General features: G+C 44.8%; 2 protein-coding genes across 10 annotated transcripts in view; one reads left to right on the top strand and one right to left on the bottom strand.

The window, feature by feature from the left end:
- Positions 1-7560: 7560 nt before the first annotated feature.
- Positions 7561-10769, top strand: LOC118084456 (uncharacterized protein C4orf36 homolog). Its single transcript, XM_035113990.1, has 3 exons — positions 7561-7625; positions 8272-8429; positions 10627-10769. Exons 1-3 carry the CDS (start codon positions 7561-7563, stop codon positions 10767-10769), a joined length of 366 nt encoding a protein of 121 aa, XP_034969881.1.
- Positions 10770-14075: 3306 nt separating this feature from the next.
- Positions 14076-18224, bottom strand: part of PTPN13 (protein tyrosine phosphatase non-receptor type 13) — a 144583-nt gene continuing 140434 nt past the window's right edge. For all 9 annotated transcript variants that reach the window (XM_035114073.2, XM_060278416.1, XM_060278419.1 and 6 more), the window contains 2 exons: positions 16777-16839; positions 14076-15057 (listed from right to left, as the gene is read on the bottom strand). In XM_035114073.2, the coding sequence (XP_034969964.2) occupies positions 14977-15057; positions 16777-16839 (144 nt within the window). In that variant the 3' untranslated portion in view covers positions 14076-14976. The remainder of the gene's footprint in view (positions 15058-16776; positions 16840-18224) is intronic.

Here is an 18224-nt window from a genome sequence, read left to right as displayed (position 1 = left end):
AGAGTCTGGATATTGCATATCATCAAAATATATATTTACTGTAATATATATAACAACATCCACTGTATTTAAGGCAACCTGTTGGAAGGCTAGAATAGCTTCGGTATTTCCAAGTTAAACCCCCTGCTTTTAACAGCTTTCTTTACATACAGCCATCTATGAAGAGATGCTGAAGGCAGCAATATTTTTGGGATGCGTCAACAGCATGATACATAATTTAAAATGTGTGCTTGCTCAGAGCAGCAAAGTAACTCAAATATGTCTTCCCTTAGGAATTGCAGCCTCCCTTTCCAGCTGGGACGAGGCGCCACTTTGGACAATGTTATGCCCTTCGTTGGAACAGCACTGGGAACAAAACAAATCCATCTCTTGGCTTACTTCAAATATTTCACTGGCACAACTTGGGGCCGACAGAAATTTTGAACGTTCTGTTCCATTAGGTTGACAGACACATTCTCATTCTCATCTCTCTCTTTCTCTCCAGCACCCTCACCTTAAGCCCTTATGCATACAGGGCAGCAGACTGAAAAGCAAAATGACAAAGCTGGTTTTGTGGAGATCTCAATAATAGCAAGCAACAAATGGATCCACACTGCTGTGTTGTATGCGCACAACTGGCCACCCTGCTTGGCAACAGCTGGAACTCAATCCGGTCTCAAAACCATCACTCCATCCCAGCACAAGGGAAGTTTCAGCAAAGCGCAAGGAGAAATCCCAAGGTTTGCAGAACTATAGAAATCCTTGCAGGGGGAGCCTGCAGCCCACTCACATATCCCTTCCTTTAAACCTCCCCCCTAAAAGAGAAAACACTCCATAAACCCACCCATCCAATCCCTTGCCAAGAAAAACAGGACATTTAGGGTAATAAATTTTACATTAGCATTGCAGTCCTAGAATTTGCACACCCACCCATGATCACGTGCAAAATAGTCTTAGCCTGCCCGATGTAATTAAAAAGTCTGTATATTCCTTCTCTTGTGCCTGTGGGGTGAAAATAACAAAAAGCATCCTGCACTAGAGCAGGCACCCCCAAACTTTGGCCCTCCAGATGTTTTGGCCTACAACTCCCATGATCCCTAGCTAACAGGACCAGTGGTTGGGGAAGATGGGAATTGTAGTCCAAAACATCTGGAGGGCCAAAGTTTGGGGATGCCTACACTAGAGCAGTGTTTCCCAACCTTGTGCCTCCAGATGTTTTCGGACTACAATTCCCATCATTCCTGACCACTGGTCTTGCTAGCTAGGGATGATGGGAGTTGTAGTCCCAAAACATCTGGAGGCACAAGGTTGGGAAACACTGCACTAGAGGAACAAAAATATAAACTGATTCAGGTACTTTGCAATAATGGTTCCATATGGTTGCTTCCCAAATGACACAGACAGTTTTTTTATTTATTTGCTACATTTGTGCTCAAATGCTCAAAATGCTCAAATGCTCTAAAATGCAAATTCATGCGCACAACCCCCCTGCAATAGACCTTGCTTGTTTACCTGTAATTTTAAAACTGCTGTTGGGACAGAATGCCAAGGACACTACCACCCACCCGCTTCCACCCCCAGAGATAGGTAAGCCCTCACAAGGAAGTTTGCTGCAGTATTGACTTCCATTATGGAAACTTCTTTAAGGGAATTTTAGAGAGTTGTGATATATGTGTGGAGAGGGGTCTTCTTCTTCTTCTTCTTCTTCTTCTTCTTCTTCTTCTTCTTCTTCTTCTTCTTCTTCTTCTTCTTCTTCTTCTTCTTCTTCTTCTTCTTCTTCTTCTTTAGAATGCAAGTAGCATAAGGTGCTCCAGGACTAAGACATCATTCCCTCAGAGGGACTGAGGTGAATTTTGCGGGAGCAGATCTCCATCCATCTTCTATTTCACATATATTTGTCATGTGCTGATCATGGTGCGTGTTAGAAGTGTTGAAGGGTTTTTGATGGTATGTGGAATAGTTTGCGTGGCTAGATCATTTTATTTAATTGCCTTAAGCTCTCCAGAAGAGGCTCTTCCCCATGTCCTGCTGTTGGGAGAAGTTCCTAATAGGGCAATGGGGCAATGGGGCAGGATAGAGCCCTGTCACTTTGGGTCATCTACCTTTATACCAGCCTGTTTATACTTTGAATATTATCTTTCGAGGTTTACCTCTGCACAGGGCCGTCTTACCCATAGGCACTAGGGGTGCGGGCTCTCAGGGGCGCCAGGCCCAGAGTCCAGGGCTGAGATTTGGAGTCCGGGGATTGAAGAGCCAGGCCAGCCAACAGCCGCTGTCGAGTGGAGCAGAGCCTGTTGGAATACTGCAGGCTTTTCTGCTGCGGGTGCTGAGGCAGCCGTTCGGCTCCACCCTCCTGCGTACCTGGGAGCGGCTCGCCCAGCGCACACATGCTGCTCACACGAGGCACGCAGCTTCCCTCCCAAGCCTTTGCGGGGATTGCTCTCCTCCCTTCACCCGCAGCGGCATGGGAGAGAGTTGTGTGCCCCACAAAATCTCAACAACTCTGAGCTGCCCCCTAAAAAGCTCAACAACTTTGGCCTGCCCCCCCAAATTTGGGGCACTGGCCATTTTTTTGCACCCTGATGACACATATGTTAAATACGGCTCTGCCTCTGCACTCCCACTAATGTTAAGGGAGTGGCAATGAGATACAGGACCTTCTCAGTGGTGACATCAGGCCTGGCAATGGCTTCCACACACTTCTTGGAGTCCAGATTTGGTGCCTCCTCAGCAGCCCTTCCCCAATGCCGCCTCTAAAGCCAATTTGGAGGCGCTGATGGCCTCCTCCTATCCCTAGCAGGTGAAACGACAGAGGAACCCACCCTCTGTGAAAGGCCCCTTTCTGCCCCGTGCACAGCCTTCCCACTTTAACTGTTGGGTAAGATTGATTTTATTTCCCACCCACCTCTTATTCCCTGCGTATATCTTCACTCCCCACTTGTTCCCTGGTGGGGTAAAAGCCTTTCGTAGTTCACCTCAGGTGCCAAAATGTCTGGTGGGAAACCCTGACTGTGGAATGCTCTCTCCAGGGAGACTGGCCGGGGTGATTATTTTGTTATCTTTCTAGCACCAGGCAAAATCCTTTTTATTACCCCGAGACTTTTGTTAAATTCCTAATCCTTGACGCAATTAATTTCATGCTGCCTTTATCTGAAATGTGTGCTGCATATAATTTTATCTGTCTATCTATAGTTCATGTATCGATTGCATTTTGCTTTTATGTGTTTGTAAAGCCGCTCGGAGGGAAAACTTTTTCTTCTTCAGAACAATCCACAACTAATAGACAAGCAATACTAACACCAGAAGACTACAAAACATTTGTAATTAAACATCAGTTGATGCCATTTATGTTGTTTGGCAAAGTATCTTGGTAACCTCACCCCAGTTTTCTAGGGAAATGTATGTCAAAGTAATAAATGCACATACATCAGTTTGTAGTATCGCCTCAGTTTATTTTAGCATATTTGCCTCCAGCCATATGCCTTACAAATACAATACTCTTTATTACATCAGAAGCAAACCTGTGGGAAGTGTCAGGGGCAACAGGACAGGCCTGAGGGCAAAAATTAAGATCCTCAAGAGAAATGGACTTGTGAGGGGGGAAAAGAAAGAGTTACAGTACTAAGCTGGCCATCATTGATTATGAAAAAAGTGAGTAGCAAACACAATAGGGAACCATTATTGCCAATCCAGCAGGAAAAATAATTAAGCTATTTATAATACATGACAGACATTTGTTTATTGTTTTATACAGAGCCCAAGTGCCTTTATAATTACAATCCTAAACACACTTTAGGGAGCAAGTTCCACTGAACATGGTGTTATAGGAAAAATGGGGTTTGGCTTTTGCTGCCCAGCTCTTCAAGGGCCTGGGTCCCCTAAGTCAGAGAAGAATTGATGAAGGCTGGATCCAGTGGAAAGCAAGGCAGATCTTTTTTGGGTGTTGTTGTTGCAACAGAGTCCCCCCACCTCCTTCTTGCAGAGAGGTGAGAACAGAGGTGCACAAGGACTTTTAAAAAAACCTTTTTAATAGTTGCCCAACCCCTCAGTCAAAGAGTCATACACATGTCTCCTCTCTGCCAAGATAACAGACAATGTTTTACTGATTGCATTACCTGGCCACCTTTTGAGATGGTAAATACTTTAGTTCTTGAATCCAGGTCACAGGCCTATCCTATTCATACACAAAATATGCTCTTAAGACAGGATTTGAAGGATTTGTAAGTGAAAAGAAGTACTGGGAAAGGTTTTTCCAAGATATTTCCTTCCACAGCGGAAATGTTTTGGGTCATTAAGAGTCAAGATGGCTTCAGGATTGCTCTCCTGCACTAACTATTTCAGACATGTGGTTTAGATGCTTATGTATACTGTATAGTGTGTTTTACCTTGTGCACATTTATTCTATATTTGGGACCTTAGAATTCTTATAACAATTGCACGATCTACTTTTGAGTAAATATATTTAGGATTGCAGTATAGGGACCCAGGTGGTGCTGTGGTTAAACCACTGAGCCTAGGGCTTGCTGATCAGAAGGTTGGCGGTTCGAATTCCTGTGACGGGGTGAGCTCCTGTTGCTTGGTCCCAGCTCCTGCCAACCTAGCAGTTCAAAAGCATGTCAAAATGCAAGTAGATACATAGGAACCGCTACAGCGGGAAGGTAAACGGCGTTTCCATGTGCTGCTCTGGTTTGCCATAAGCGGCTTTGTCATGCTGGCCACATGACCTGGAAGCTATACGCCGGCTCCCTCGGCCAATAATGCGAGATGAGCGCGCAACCCCAGAGTCGGTCACGACTGGACCTAATGGTATGGGGTCCCTTTACCTTTACCTTTATAGGGCACCTACAAAGCTGCCTTACAACAGGAGTAGGAAACTGTTCTCAGTGTTAGAGCCACACTCCCTCATATAAAATTTGTAAGCAGTAAAATTCTTTTAAGAGGAGAGGGGCAATAGTTGAGAGACACCATTCTCCCCCAACACATTTAATACCTCACACTGTGAGGTAGCTTAGGCCAAGAGGCAACGACTAGCCCAATGTCATTCGGTGAGCTTCATGGCCAAGTGGGAATTTGAAGTCTGGTCTCCCAGGTCCTAGTAAGACCCCCTACGCCAGGGGTCAGCAAACTTTTTCAGCAGGGGGCCAGTCCACTGTCCCTCAGACCTTGTGGGGGGCCGGACTATATTTTGAAAAAAAATATGAACGAATTCCTATGCCCCACAAATAACCCAGAGATGCATTTTAAATAAAAGGACACATTCTATTCATGTAAAAACATGCTGATTCCCGGACCGTCTGCGGGCCGGATTTAGAAGGTGATTGGGCCGCATCCGGCCCCCGGGCCTTAGTTTGGGGACCTGCCCTACGCCACACTCCTTTGAGGAGGGCCGAGAGCAGGAGCAGGAAGCCAAGGGGAGGCAAGGGTCTCAAGGCTCAGATAGACTTGGAGACCACATTTGGACCAGGGGTTCCCCACCCTGCCTTGCACTGAGTATGACCATTGGTCCATTTAGACCAGTTTCATTTCCTTTGGCTGCAGCTCTCCAAATCTGAGGTACAAATATTTCCTAGGTACCTTATACTGTATCTGTCTTCCCCATACAGCACCCTGCGCTGTAGTCTTTGTAATATATAATAATAATAATAATAATAATAATAATAATAATAATAATGTCCAGTAGCACCTTAGAGACCATTTTTATTTTGACTGCGTCAGACCAACACGGCTACCTACCTGAAAGCAGTCTTTGTGTTTGGGCCTGCCAAATCCATATCTACTTGGGTCAAGCAAGACAGTGCTTGGAGGCTGGAGGAAGCACACCATTGGATCCTGCCAGCATCTTGAACCATCACCATCGGGTCCCTTTGCCCTGTTTATGCCCAGTGCTTCACCCTTGCTTGGACTCTCTAATCCTTTATTGAATTTGTTAGTTGCTTTATCTTGCCAAAGGCAACCCAAAGCGTTTTACAGACAGACAGCCAAACACCACCATACACGTAGATACATTAATTAAAACATCCCACCCACTTCTAAAAAGCCGCAGATAGTTAAAGGTCACATGCCTTGTTACAGAGGACAGTGTTTGGCCTGGTGCCTAAAGATAGATAATGATGGCGCCAGGTAAGCCTCCCTGAGGAACCCACATTTCCTGAATTCAGACATGGAGGATAGTGCAGGAGTTTTCCTGATTACAGTGTTAGTTCTAAACTACAGTTCCCATTAGTTCTTCTGAACTACAGTTCCCAGTGTTCTTCTCTCTCTCTCTCTCTCTCTCTCTCTCTCTCTCTCTCTCTCTCTCTCTCTTTCTTTGGCGATCACTCATAACTGAGTAAGATTGTCTTCCATAAACATGGTTTTAAAAGTGAGTCTGTAAGTGACGGTGGAGGCCAATTCTGGATCCACACGTCCTTCCACAGTGGGGACATAGGTTTCCGGGCGGGAGTTGGTCACAGTGAGGGTTTGCCAAGCGTGCCTTCCTCTTAGCACGTTTCTCCCTTTCGCCCTGAGTTTGAGCGTCTTCAAAGCCCACGGCACCTTTGGTAAAGGCTGTTCTCCAACTGGAGCGCTCGCAGGCCAGTCACTGTTTCACAATTGTCAGTGTTTATACTACATTTTTAAAGATTTGCCTTGAGAGAGTGTTTGAACCTCTTTTGTTGACTACCAGCATTACGCTTACCATTTTTAAGTTCGGAATAGAGTACTGTAGTTGCTCTGGAAGGCAATCATCAGGCATTCACACATGACCAGTTCAATGAAGTTGATGTGGAAGAATCATCGCTTCGACACTGGTGATCTTTGCTTCTTTCAGTACACTGGCATTCGTTCCTCATGTACACAGCCAATATCAGGCATTCCCAAACTCCAGCTGTTTTGGGACCACCACTCCTATCATCCCTAGCTAACAGGACCAGTGGTCAGGGATGATGGGAATTGTAGTCCCAAAACATCTGGAGGGCCAAGTTTGGGGGTGCCTGGCCTATATATTAACCTCTATTCTTTCTTGTACATATTGTATAGCACAATGCTAGCTTCCCCACAACTCGTCTCTGAGAAAATTATAGTTCACCTAGAGATGGACAGACCATGTAGGTCAGGGGTCAGCAACCTTTTTCAGTCGTGGGCCGGTCCACTGTCCCTCAGACCATGTGGTGGGCCGGATTATATTTTGGGGGGAAAATAAACAAATTCCTATGCCCCACAAATAACCCAGAGATGCATTTTAAATAAAAGGACACATTTTGCTCATGTAAAAGCACGCTGATTCCCGGACCATCCGTGAGCCGGATTGAGAAGGTGATTGGGCCGCATCCGGCCCACGAGCCTTAGGTTTCCTACCCCTGATGTAGGTCCTGCCAAGTCCCAAGACACAATTTGTTGAAAGCTTTTTCACTGGCAAGGAAGTTGGGTGACTCTGGTGGTTCATTAATGGTGTGATCACCACTTCCTAAAGCTGGTAGCAGCGTCTTTCCTTGCCCCTGTATAGATAGATGTTCCACTTATTTTTCTATTACAGGTGAGCACAATAGGATATCCAGCTGTTTCTGAAGTGCAGGTGTAAACACACAGCACCATCCACCCATCATGGAATTTGATTTTCACAGGAAGAAGAAAATAGAATCTGTCTTGAAAGACAGTGGTTATAAAGTGTATGTATTTTTTCACTGCATTTTTCAAATAGAGTTCCTTCTATATTAAAATCTCCAGAGACATGTACAGATTAGAACAGGATCACTATCCTTTCTGGGCTACTGGACACGTTTGGAATCTTGACAAATGTCTGTGGGCACCAATCACAAACTGGCTGCTGCGGGGCTGTGACACAACACAAAATGGGCGGCACACCTAAAAGAGCAGAAAAAGAGACAGGAGGATCACAAAATGATGTGGGCATACCCCTCCTGTTAGCACACACCTCCATTAATGGGAAAAAGACCCCTACCGGTAGGTCAGTCACTGTTGCACTCACACACAGAAAAGTTTTTTGCAACTCTGTTCTGCTTGGAACAGAAGGGAGTATGGGTGCCCAATCTTGGCATTCAGTGAAATGTGTGTATGCTTTAAGGAGGCGTGTTCAGTGTGGACAAAGTCGAGCAAACAGGAATGGAACAGGGAGAGAAAACAGTCTTTCCATCCTGTGCATTATAGATTTTTGAGGAGATACTTAGCGAAGCCTTTTGCGAAAGCAACAGGGGAAGAGGGGTGTTCTAAAACCAATTTAGGCACACTTTTATATGCACTTTTGGGGATTCCCTTGCCAAATGCATACCTCTAATTGTAATGCTGACATTTCAGGCACAACCGTTTTGAATTTGCTGAACTAACAAGGCGTTACTTGCTAGCATCTGGAGAAAAGATCAGCAACCCCCTCCATCATGACATCTGTTGGGGCTCCCCCTTTCACCTGAGGCCCGTGAAAACTATTTTGAAGGCGCCCATCCCTTCTGTACAAGGTACATACGTGGACTTTGCGGAGCGGAGGGTTCTTGGCCTGGGGCTTCCTTCTTATTTCAATTGCTTACTCAACGCATAATGAATATGTGGAATGTACTGCTAGGAGAGGGCCATTGGTTTAATCCGATAGTCTTTGGACCTACCTTTAATCTAAACACGCATTTGGTGACCTCTTCCTTAATTTTGTACCATATTCATTTGCAAAAGAACTTTAAATATTCAGTTACAGGCAGTGGTGAGACCCCAATGTTGTGTTTTTATCTTAAATTAGGGATAGGCACTTTTATCTGGGCCTGATGGTCTTACCAAATTCTTCTTCTTTTTTTTAAGTTTGCGAAGTTTGTATCAAACATGTACATAGGGTGTAGGCATACATATTTGTTTGTAATGCTACAATGGAGTGCTACGCTTTTGAACTGGGAAGTGGTGCAGTGGTAAATTCTGAAGTGTATGTAGGTGTTCAAGCAGGACACCCTCCCCTGCTGCGTTTCCATAGCCTCACAACCAAGACCAAATGGCAAAAGTTGATGACTGGTCTACTGCCATTAAGGTACCCTCTAGATGTTGTGAATTAGCAAGCATGGCTAGTGGTCCAGGGTGATAGGAGCACATGCCACCTTGGCTACCAGCTGGTGTAATGTACTTTGGCTGGGGAGACCTTGGCTCACATCCCTGATCAGCCGTTAAGTTCACAGACAAAGGGGTCATGTGCCAGGACAGACACCTGACCTCCCCAGGTTTGCAATACTGGCAAATATGGTTCTAGCACACTTCTGCTGCCATAAAGAAGAACTGGATCCCTGCATTCCTGCTCTGCTATGCTATTCAGTGGCCAGGTTGCTCACCATGGAAAGATGGTCAATTCTGTACTGGATGCCAATTAGTTTCCAGGCCAAATTCAAGGTGCTGATTTTGACCTTGTTGTTGTTGTTGTTTAGTCGTCTTAGTCATTTTCGACTCTCCGTGACCCCGTGAACCAGAGCATGCCTTGGAAACTCTCACTTCCTTCTCAAAGCTTCTCCTTTTTTATGTCCATGGAGTTTTCATGGCAAAATACTGGAGTGGGTTGTCAGTTCCTTCTCCTATAGATTTTGACCTATAAAGCCTTAAAAAGCTCAGGACCACTATACCTCAAGGACCACCTCTCTCCCCATATGAACTAGCCCAGATCCTGCAATCATCACCTGAGGTCCTTCTTTGTGTGCCTCCCACACAAGAGGTCTAGAGGGTGGCAAACCAGAACGGACATTTCCTGCGATTCCCCTTTGTGGAATTCTGTCCCCAGGGTGGCTCACCTGGCATCTTTGAGTACTTCCAGTTTAAGTACTCCGTGGACCTGTCTGGAATGGATTAATCCACTTTCCATTACTTTCAATGGGAAAGTTTGCTTCAGGTTAAGTACGCTTCAGGTTAAGTACAGACTTCCGGAACCAATTGTGTACTTAAACCGAGGTACCACTGTAATAATAATAATAATAATAATAATAATAATAATAGAAAATACCCTGCCCATCTGGCTGGGCTTCCCCAGCCACTCTGGGCAGCTTCCAACAAAATATTAAAATACAGTAATCCATCAAACATTAAAAGCTTCCCTAAACAGAGCTGCCTTCAGATGTCTTCTAAAAGTCTGGTAGTTTCCCCCCCCTCTTTGACATCTGGTGGGAGAGCGCTCCACAGAGGAGGTGCCACTACCGAGAAGGCCCTCTGCCTGGTTCCCTGTAACTTGGCTTCTCGCAGCGAGGAAACCGCCAAAAGGCCCTCGGTGCTGGACCTCAGTGTCCAGGCAGAACGATGGGGGGTGGAGATGCTCCTTCAGATATACTGGACCGACACTGTTTAGGGTGCTAGGTAAAAATGTTTCTCTTCAATCAGGCGATTGGCTGATTAACATCCTATGGCCTTTTAAATGTGTCAGAGGGAAGTTATAATTTTAGTTTGGTTTGGTTTTTGTTTTATTATGCTTTTTTTTAAAAAAAAATTGTGAATTGCCCTGGGATCTTTGGATGGAGGGCAGCATACACATTTTAATGATGATGATGGATTGCCGTCAGCCCTGTGGCCAACATAGCCAATAGTGAAGAACAATCAGTGTTGTAGTCCCACAACTTCTGGCTCCTCCTGGTCTACACGTCTAAATAATTGTGATTCTATGAGAATCTTGTTCCATTCTTCTCTTTTGTTTCCCAATCTTAGCAATAGAATTCAACAGGCTTTTGCAACGCCAAAGACTTGAGAAGATTGAACTTCACTGCAAGTTAGCACAGCAAGTGGCGTCCGAACTGAAGCACAGGATATATTTGGCAAGGAGACCACTGCCACCAAGTGGTCCCAACTAGGTTTGACTCACGTTTATGGTGGTTATATCAACAATAGAGAAGCTATTCACCCCATCAGTCAGTGCACAAAGTGAGCAGGCTAACAAAGGGCTTTCCGCAGCCTTAATAAGATCATGTGTATCTAGTAACGTAATTCAAATTATTAAAAACAGAGTTGAAAAAGCAGTCTCGAATGCCTAATGGTGGTCAATACAGGGAAGGCAAGACAAAGAACAATGTCCTGGGTCAGATGTAATGATAAATAATGGTTTATAAATGCATGCATGAGCTTTTGGCTCACTTGCTCCTTCTTCCACCTTCTCTTCCAGCTGCAAGGAAGAGATGGGAAGGCTTCACATACAATTTCCCCTAACCACACAGTTAGTGGAATGGGCTGCTTCATGCAATCTTCAACAGCAGGGATGGGCAGGGGCATTTTTCAGCCCAAGGGCCACATTTCCATCTGGGTGACCTTATGAGGGCCATATGCATGTGGTGGGTGGGGCAGAGGGGAAAGTGGGCAGGGCAACAGGTGTAAATTTTACCTTTGGAGAATAGCCTAGTTTGTACAAACACTCGTTTACCACCTTCATCCAGTCAGGCAAGAGGCGTTATCAAGAGTTCATCCCAGGCAGGCAAAAGCACTTGGGGTGCAAAATGGAGCCAGTGATATGTCCTAGGGAAAGTTCTGAGGGCCACATGAAGAGAAGTAGAGGGCCAGATTTGGCCCCAGGCCTGACACACCCTACACCTGTTGGAACAGCAAACTGCACACCATAAAGAACGTTGATCTGGTCTGGTCAGAAGAATTGCATAGGGTTGGGGGTGACCCAGGGATGCCATGAAAACATTACCCACTTGACCATTTAAGCTCCAGAATTTATCATCACCACGTTGCCTTAATTTTATTAGCTGGGTGTGCTGTGCCTTTGATTTAAACAATTTTTCTCATGTTGGTGACTTTAGATAGCAACACTATTAAAACAGGCTAATAATGATATTCAAAATATTAAGAGAGAGCGAGAACTGCAGTAAAACAGCGCCACTTTTTCCTCTATCCAACCTTCTAAGGGCCAAATGGGCAGGGCCAGGGACAAAGTTGGGGCAATATAAAAGTCTTACCTTTGATAGAAATCATGCAAACTAGGCAGCTGCTACTTGCAATGTAGCAGCAACAGACAGACAACACGGGAATGTTAGCAAAACAATGAAAAGGTAAACAACCGTGAAGTGCAAATATTTAAATGTATATGCACAAACAACCTTCACATATACAAAGAGATTCAAAAATGTGTACAAAATCTCATGCTCGAAGTCTTAAAAGTCCAGTATGAAGTGCAATAATCAAGTCTGATAATCAAGTCCGATAATCAAGTGCTACAATGTATCATGCGTTCTTATCTCTTCCCATGCGTTCTTACCTCATCTCACGGGCAGTTAGCTTTTTCCCCGTTTCACAGGAATGGTTTCCTCAGGGGGCGGACTCAAAGGTTCATGTGTAAAAGCTTAACATGACTACCGAAGCTCACAATTCTCAAAGATTGAGAATAAAGGTCCCATTGCAAGTAGCAGCTGCCTTTCAATCAGGATCATGGCAGGAGGAAAGGATTAAAGTAACCTCCTGCTGGGCCACAATCCTGATATAGCTTAGAGCAGGCACCCTCAAACTTCAGCCCTCCCTTTTGGACTACAATTCCCATCTTCTCCGACCACTGGTACTGTTAGCTAGGGATCATGGGAGTTGTAGGCCAAAACATCTGGAGGGCCGCAGTTTGGGGATGCCTGGCTTAGAATCCTCAGCACTGACCATTTCGCAAAGATCAGCTATGCAATGTGGTTATATGACAAATGTCAAATCTCATTTGGCCCTTAGTTAATCTGATTAGTAAGGGCTTGCTGAGGTAGTCAATGGCAACAGGCATTCTCTCTGTGTGTGCTGTTACCTATTAACAATTCCCAGCAAAGGTAACCTGATGGGATGAACTCCAGCAGTTCCTAGCACTCAGCTGCAAAGGAGAAGACTGGGACTAACGTGGAAAGAGGATGGCAAACAACTCCAGTGGCATCCCGTATACTAACAATGGAACAAGCAGCGATACAGATGGGCAAGATTATGGAAGTACAATCTATGATCTAGCTTTTTCTATTGTGATAGCAATTATAGCGGGTTTTGTTCTGTTCTCCATGGGTTGCACTACAGAGATGAAGAAGATGTGGGGCCACATCAAGAGGCTATCAGGCATCGCTGTGGGGATGATGTGCCAATTTGGGCTGATGCCTCTGACAGCCTATATTTTGGCTATCAACTTCCCTGCAAAGTCAATCGACACACTTGCCATCTTTATCATTGGCTGCTCCCCTGGAGGTTCCCTGTCCATCCAGTCAGTTACTGGATGGATGGAGATATGGATCTCAGGTAGGACAACACAATACAATTCCTTCTGCACATCGTGAAGTGGAGAAGCATAATTGAGCAATCCTGTTTCTTGGCAGGCTAGTTTCCATGTACAAGTGGCTGGATCCAAACCATGCCTAATTTGTCCCAAGAATGGATTATATTCAAGGAATATCTGAAGAATTACTGCGATAGCAAAAACCACCTAGCAGATCTTGAGTGAGTCTTGCAATGTAGAGATAATACATTTAAAACAAATGTTTCTATTCAATCTTTGTCCTTTTTTTGTTTTTTTGTTTATATTAGTTCAGGAATTAAAATGATAACATGATACTGTGTAAGATAGAACAAGTATGATCTAGTTCCTTTGAGAACAACCGGAAGTCTTTTTTAATTTTGTTTTTAATTTTTTTTGTATTTTTAAATTTTCTTTTTTCTAGTAGGGGATGGGAGACAAACTGTAATATAGTAGATTGTTGTGTATGTATGTATATGTGTGTGTGTGTGTGTGTGTGTGTGTGTGTGTGTGTGTGTATATATATATATATATATATATATATATATATATATATATATATATAATTTTATACACACACACACACACAAATATATATAAAATAAAATGAAATAAAATAGGGGTCTAACTTACCAAGAAGCAAAACAAGAGAGGGACTTCAGGTAGTAACTGCAGAATGGATGCAGAGTGGCCGGGGCAACCCAGTCAGATGGGGGAGGGGTACAAATAATAAAATGACCATGCAACTTTCCTTGCCTTTTATCTTTTGTGTGTCTGTCAAATTGCACAATCAATTCCACTGAAATACCTGAGAAATGTTTGAATTCTGCAAAGCAGGTGGAAGGGATCAAAGCAAGAAGGATCCGAGGCCGAAGAGAAAAACAGGTCACATTGACATAAGACGTATGAAAACGAACTCTCTTTTAAAAGTGTTTTATTTACACTGTGGAGACGTCCCAGCAGTTATAAGCTTAGACATCTGATAATTGAACTTTTTTTTTGTAAAAGTATATAAATATATACACAAGACTCTATATAAAGTAAACATTGTGTAATACAGTAAACATTTGCTATTTTTCCTTATGCTAGTAAGTTGTTTCGTAAAGCTTAAATACTGATTTCAAGTATTTTCTATAAAAAGCTCTACTTTATTAAAAATGCTGGAAAAAGGACTGCTCTGCTATAAACAAAATGCTTAAAAACAGACTAATAAAAATTTACCAGTAAGAAAGACCACCAGGATAAAAATACTGTTTTCATTTCCCAACTGCCCATCCCTTGCATCAGAAATATACTATAAAATAGTTGGGAGGGAGAGAAAACGTAATACTTCTTAAAAAATAGGAAGCAGGGCTTTTTTTCTTTTTTAAAAATATGTCAATTAATTGCTTATCAAAGTTTGAAAAAGCTGCAAAAAATGTGCAGCGTTATTAAATATATATGGCGCACAAAGACCCCCAACCTGTTGAAAAAAAGGGGGGGTTATAGTGGTACTCAATAGAGAGTGGAACTGGAATCCTATTGGCAGATTTCACCTAGGGCACAGCTACACTACACACACACACACACACACACACACACACACACACAGGTTTCCCCCCAATTTAACTGCCATGGCTTTCCCCCAAAGAATTATTGGGACTTGTAGTTTGATGAGGACACTGAGTATCCCAGTCCAAAGTCTGCCACCAAACCACTGTTCCCCTAGGGAGACATCACATAGACATTTAACTTGTTTTAACTCTGTAGTGTAGATATGCCCAAATTATTCAAGAACCTCACTTTCCCCCTTAAATGCATATTCGACTTGTAACAGCTTAGTTGCTTCTTGGCTTTTCTTCCGCTTGGAGCCGTTTTAGGACGTACAGGATAACTTGATAGCAGAAAACGTACTGGTCCTGCAAAGGGAGGAAACTGTGTATAAACTCACGGGAACACAAATTCTGAACTGCAAAAAGCAGCTGCAATGCAGGAGAGCCCACAAAACACAGCTGCATCCTAATCCTTCCCCCCACAGATTTCACTGGTGTAGAGCTTTGCTCTGCTTCTTCAATTGGGCCTTTCTTTAACTAGTGTGCCGTCCGTTCTCACAACCTTCAGGGCAATTCCGCAAGGTGCTTCGGAAGAGGGCTGAAGTCGCAAATCCAACCCCGCCATCCGCACCCCTTGCCTGTCGCCAACCATCCATGCTGCTCCTGGGGGACACTGCAAGACCAGCATTATTAATCTAGGGCAAAAAATAAATAAACAAACAGGAACCTGCTTTGTTCAGTCAGTGCCAAATGGGCCAAACCCAAGAGAATAGGAACCGTGAAGGCCTTATGCCGTTTCGTATGGAAGCTATTTGGGGGGAGGGACCTGCCTCAATTGCAGAACAAGTTCACTCCCTTGTGATCTTCAGGCAGGGCTGGTAAAGACCTGTTGGATACGCTGGAAAGCTGTTGCCCATCAGAGTAACCAATGCCCAGCTAGATGTACCAATATTGTGACTCATTAGAACACAGCTTACTCTGCTTCTATGTGCCTCTGTCCATCTAGCCTAGTACCTGGGACCCCGAACGCCCATGAACAGATTACACTCAGGTACCTGCAGGGGCCTGCTTCCAATCTTTGGTTGCGAGAATTTTCTTTTTGGGGTGGGGATACTGCCTGCTCTTGGTTTGGGAGGTGCCCTTGTAGGTGCTTTGCTGATTTTTCTATGGGGGAGGCTTGTCCATCAGCAGTCCCCTCCCCACCCCATGAAATGGATATATATTTTTTTGTGGTGCCCCAAAAGGCTGGTGACTCCTGGTCTAAATGAATTAGCCTTAGTTCTCCAAGGCTTCAGAAAGGTTGTTTTCACAGCCACCTGAAGTTGTTTCCATGACCCTGGGTGCTTTATGTTCCTTTCTCAAGGAATTTCCTCCGCAGATGACTGTATAAGGATCTTCCTTCAACTGAGGTCATGTCCAGCCAATCTCTTTATGGTGCGTTCATTCTGATTTGTTTGTATGACTGTTACTGAGCATCCATCTGGATTTGTCTGCACGGAGGTTATACAACTTCCTGTCAAATGATTGTCATCTAACATCATGCATTTTTGTGTCACTTTCCTTCCTTGTTTTTCCTTTAAAAAAGTGGTTTTGTTGCGCAAGAATGCTTAGATTTGGGGGGGGGGGAACCAAAACTGGCTGGTATGCAATTGAATCCCACTTGCAAAACAGTGGCAGTCTGGAGACAGGCTGAGCCAGCCAGTCCAAGACAGTCTATTCTAACAAATTGCATCAACAGCTCTCTAGTTACTTTGGTGGAAGCTGTTTCCAGCATCACTCCCCCAAATCCTTCAAGCAGTGATGCTAAGGATAGAACTTGGGCCTTATGAATGCATCGTGAGCCTTAATTCCCTCCACATTCTGGGGTCTCATGGATTAAACGGCTCAGATTACACACAGTACTTGCAAAAGTGCAAATGCACTTGTCGGTGCCAAACCTGCCTGCAGAAACATGCAGTGCCGCCGCCTGTATCCAAGTTTTGAAATTTCCTCACCTTCCTGCTATTTGGCCTGCCGTTAAGAGGGATATGCGGGAGAAAAGCTCCCAAAGAAACCAGAAACGAAACTGAGTTAGGACACACGTACCTCCGTTTGCACCATGCCGTGTCTCTGCAAGCGCATTGTGCGCACCACGTCAGAGATGTCAAACTGACAAAGGAAAAAAAAGAAGAAGCTGGTAGGCACCACTGGTCTGGAAAGCACGCGCTGAAGTGTTCTAGAAGAGTGCACCAGTGCAAGGGCTAAAACTAGGAATCCACACATGGCATACAAATAAAGCTCATTTAGAGTACCTGACTTTCCCCAAAGGGTCTTAGGAGCGGATGCTCATCACTCACAGAGTTACAGTTCCCAGCACCCTTAACAAACTCTGTCTCCAAGGCAGTCTATACATATTCAGCAGCAGTCTTGGCTCTGGGCCTTTGCAAAACACCTCTAGGGCGAGGGGGAGATTTGGCAGGTGGATGCTGAACCTCCACAGAAACCCCTTCTTTGCCATGACCCCAGACTCTAAGCAGTGACCAATGGCTACAGGGACCCTAATGAGAAGTTCCATTAAGTTTCTGACTCTGAGGCGGCCAGTGGTGATCAAGGGCTGGCTGGGCTGGCAGGAAGCTGCTGAGTTAGATCTCCAAATCACCAGACTATAGAACCAGAGCCGTGACCCTCATCACCCCCTGGAAAACTAAGAACCTCCCACACTGCCTTGCCAGCAGAGTAGCCCAAGGAATGCACTAGGCAGGAGGGCTATGGAGCAAACAGGAAGTGTCTGGCTTCAAACCAAAGGGTTGGCCCTTTAAGAGCCTGCAGTTCTCCAACAGCATAGGAGAGGTGGGCTGAAGGCAAAGGCCTCAGTCTTTTCTGGAGCAAGTTGCTCACTTGGAACTCTCCATGGTACTGTGGCAACTGGCCTGCTTTTATGTGCCCCTTGAGCCCAGAATAGGGCACTCTAAATAGCTACCTTCCAATGCAATAATGCAGAAATGCGCCAGTAAGCCTGGGGTGGGGCAGATGATTGCAGGTGAACGTCTGCAGGTGGGGGAATGATTGAGTATCCCTCTTCCCATCTGCTGCTTCTCCACTGTAAGCTGCCCCCTTGCCCTGCTGTTTGCAGATGTTTGGAAGAAGCCAGTAAAAGGGAAAGGCAAAGACAAAGGACCCCTGGACAGTTAAGTCCAGTCAAAGGCGGCTATGGGGTTGTGGCGCTCATCTCGCTTTCAGGTGTTTGTCCGCAGATAGCTTTCAGGGTCATGTGGCCAGCATGACTAAACCGTTTCTGGAGCAATGGAACACCGTGACAGAAACCAGAGCGCATGGAAACACCATTTAGCTTCCTGCTGCAGTGGTACCTATTTATCTACTTGCACTGGCATGCTTTCGAACTGCTAGGTTGGCAGGAGCTGGGACAGAGCAATGTGACTCACCCTGTCGCGGGGATTCGAACTGCTGACCTTCTGATCAGCAAGCCCAAGAGGCTCAGAGGTTTAGACCATGGTGCCACCCACATCCCTGACAGATGCCAGTAGGCTTGGGTG

The sequence above is a fragment of the Zootoca vivipara genome, chromosome 9, assembly GCF_963506605.1.
Source record: "Zootoca vivipara chromosome 9, rZooViv1.1, whole genome shotgun sequence".
Classification (NCBI taxonomy): Eukaryota; Metazoa; Chordata; class Lepidosauria; order Squamata; family Lacertidae; genus Zootoca; species Zootoca vivipara.
The sequence above is the reverse complement of the archived record's forward strand: the minus strand, read 5'-3'. Positions and strand labels throughout refer to the sequence as shown.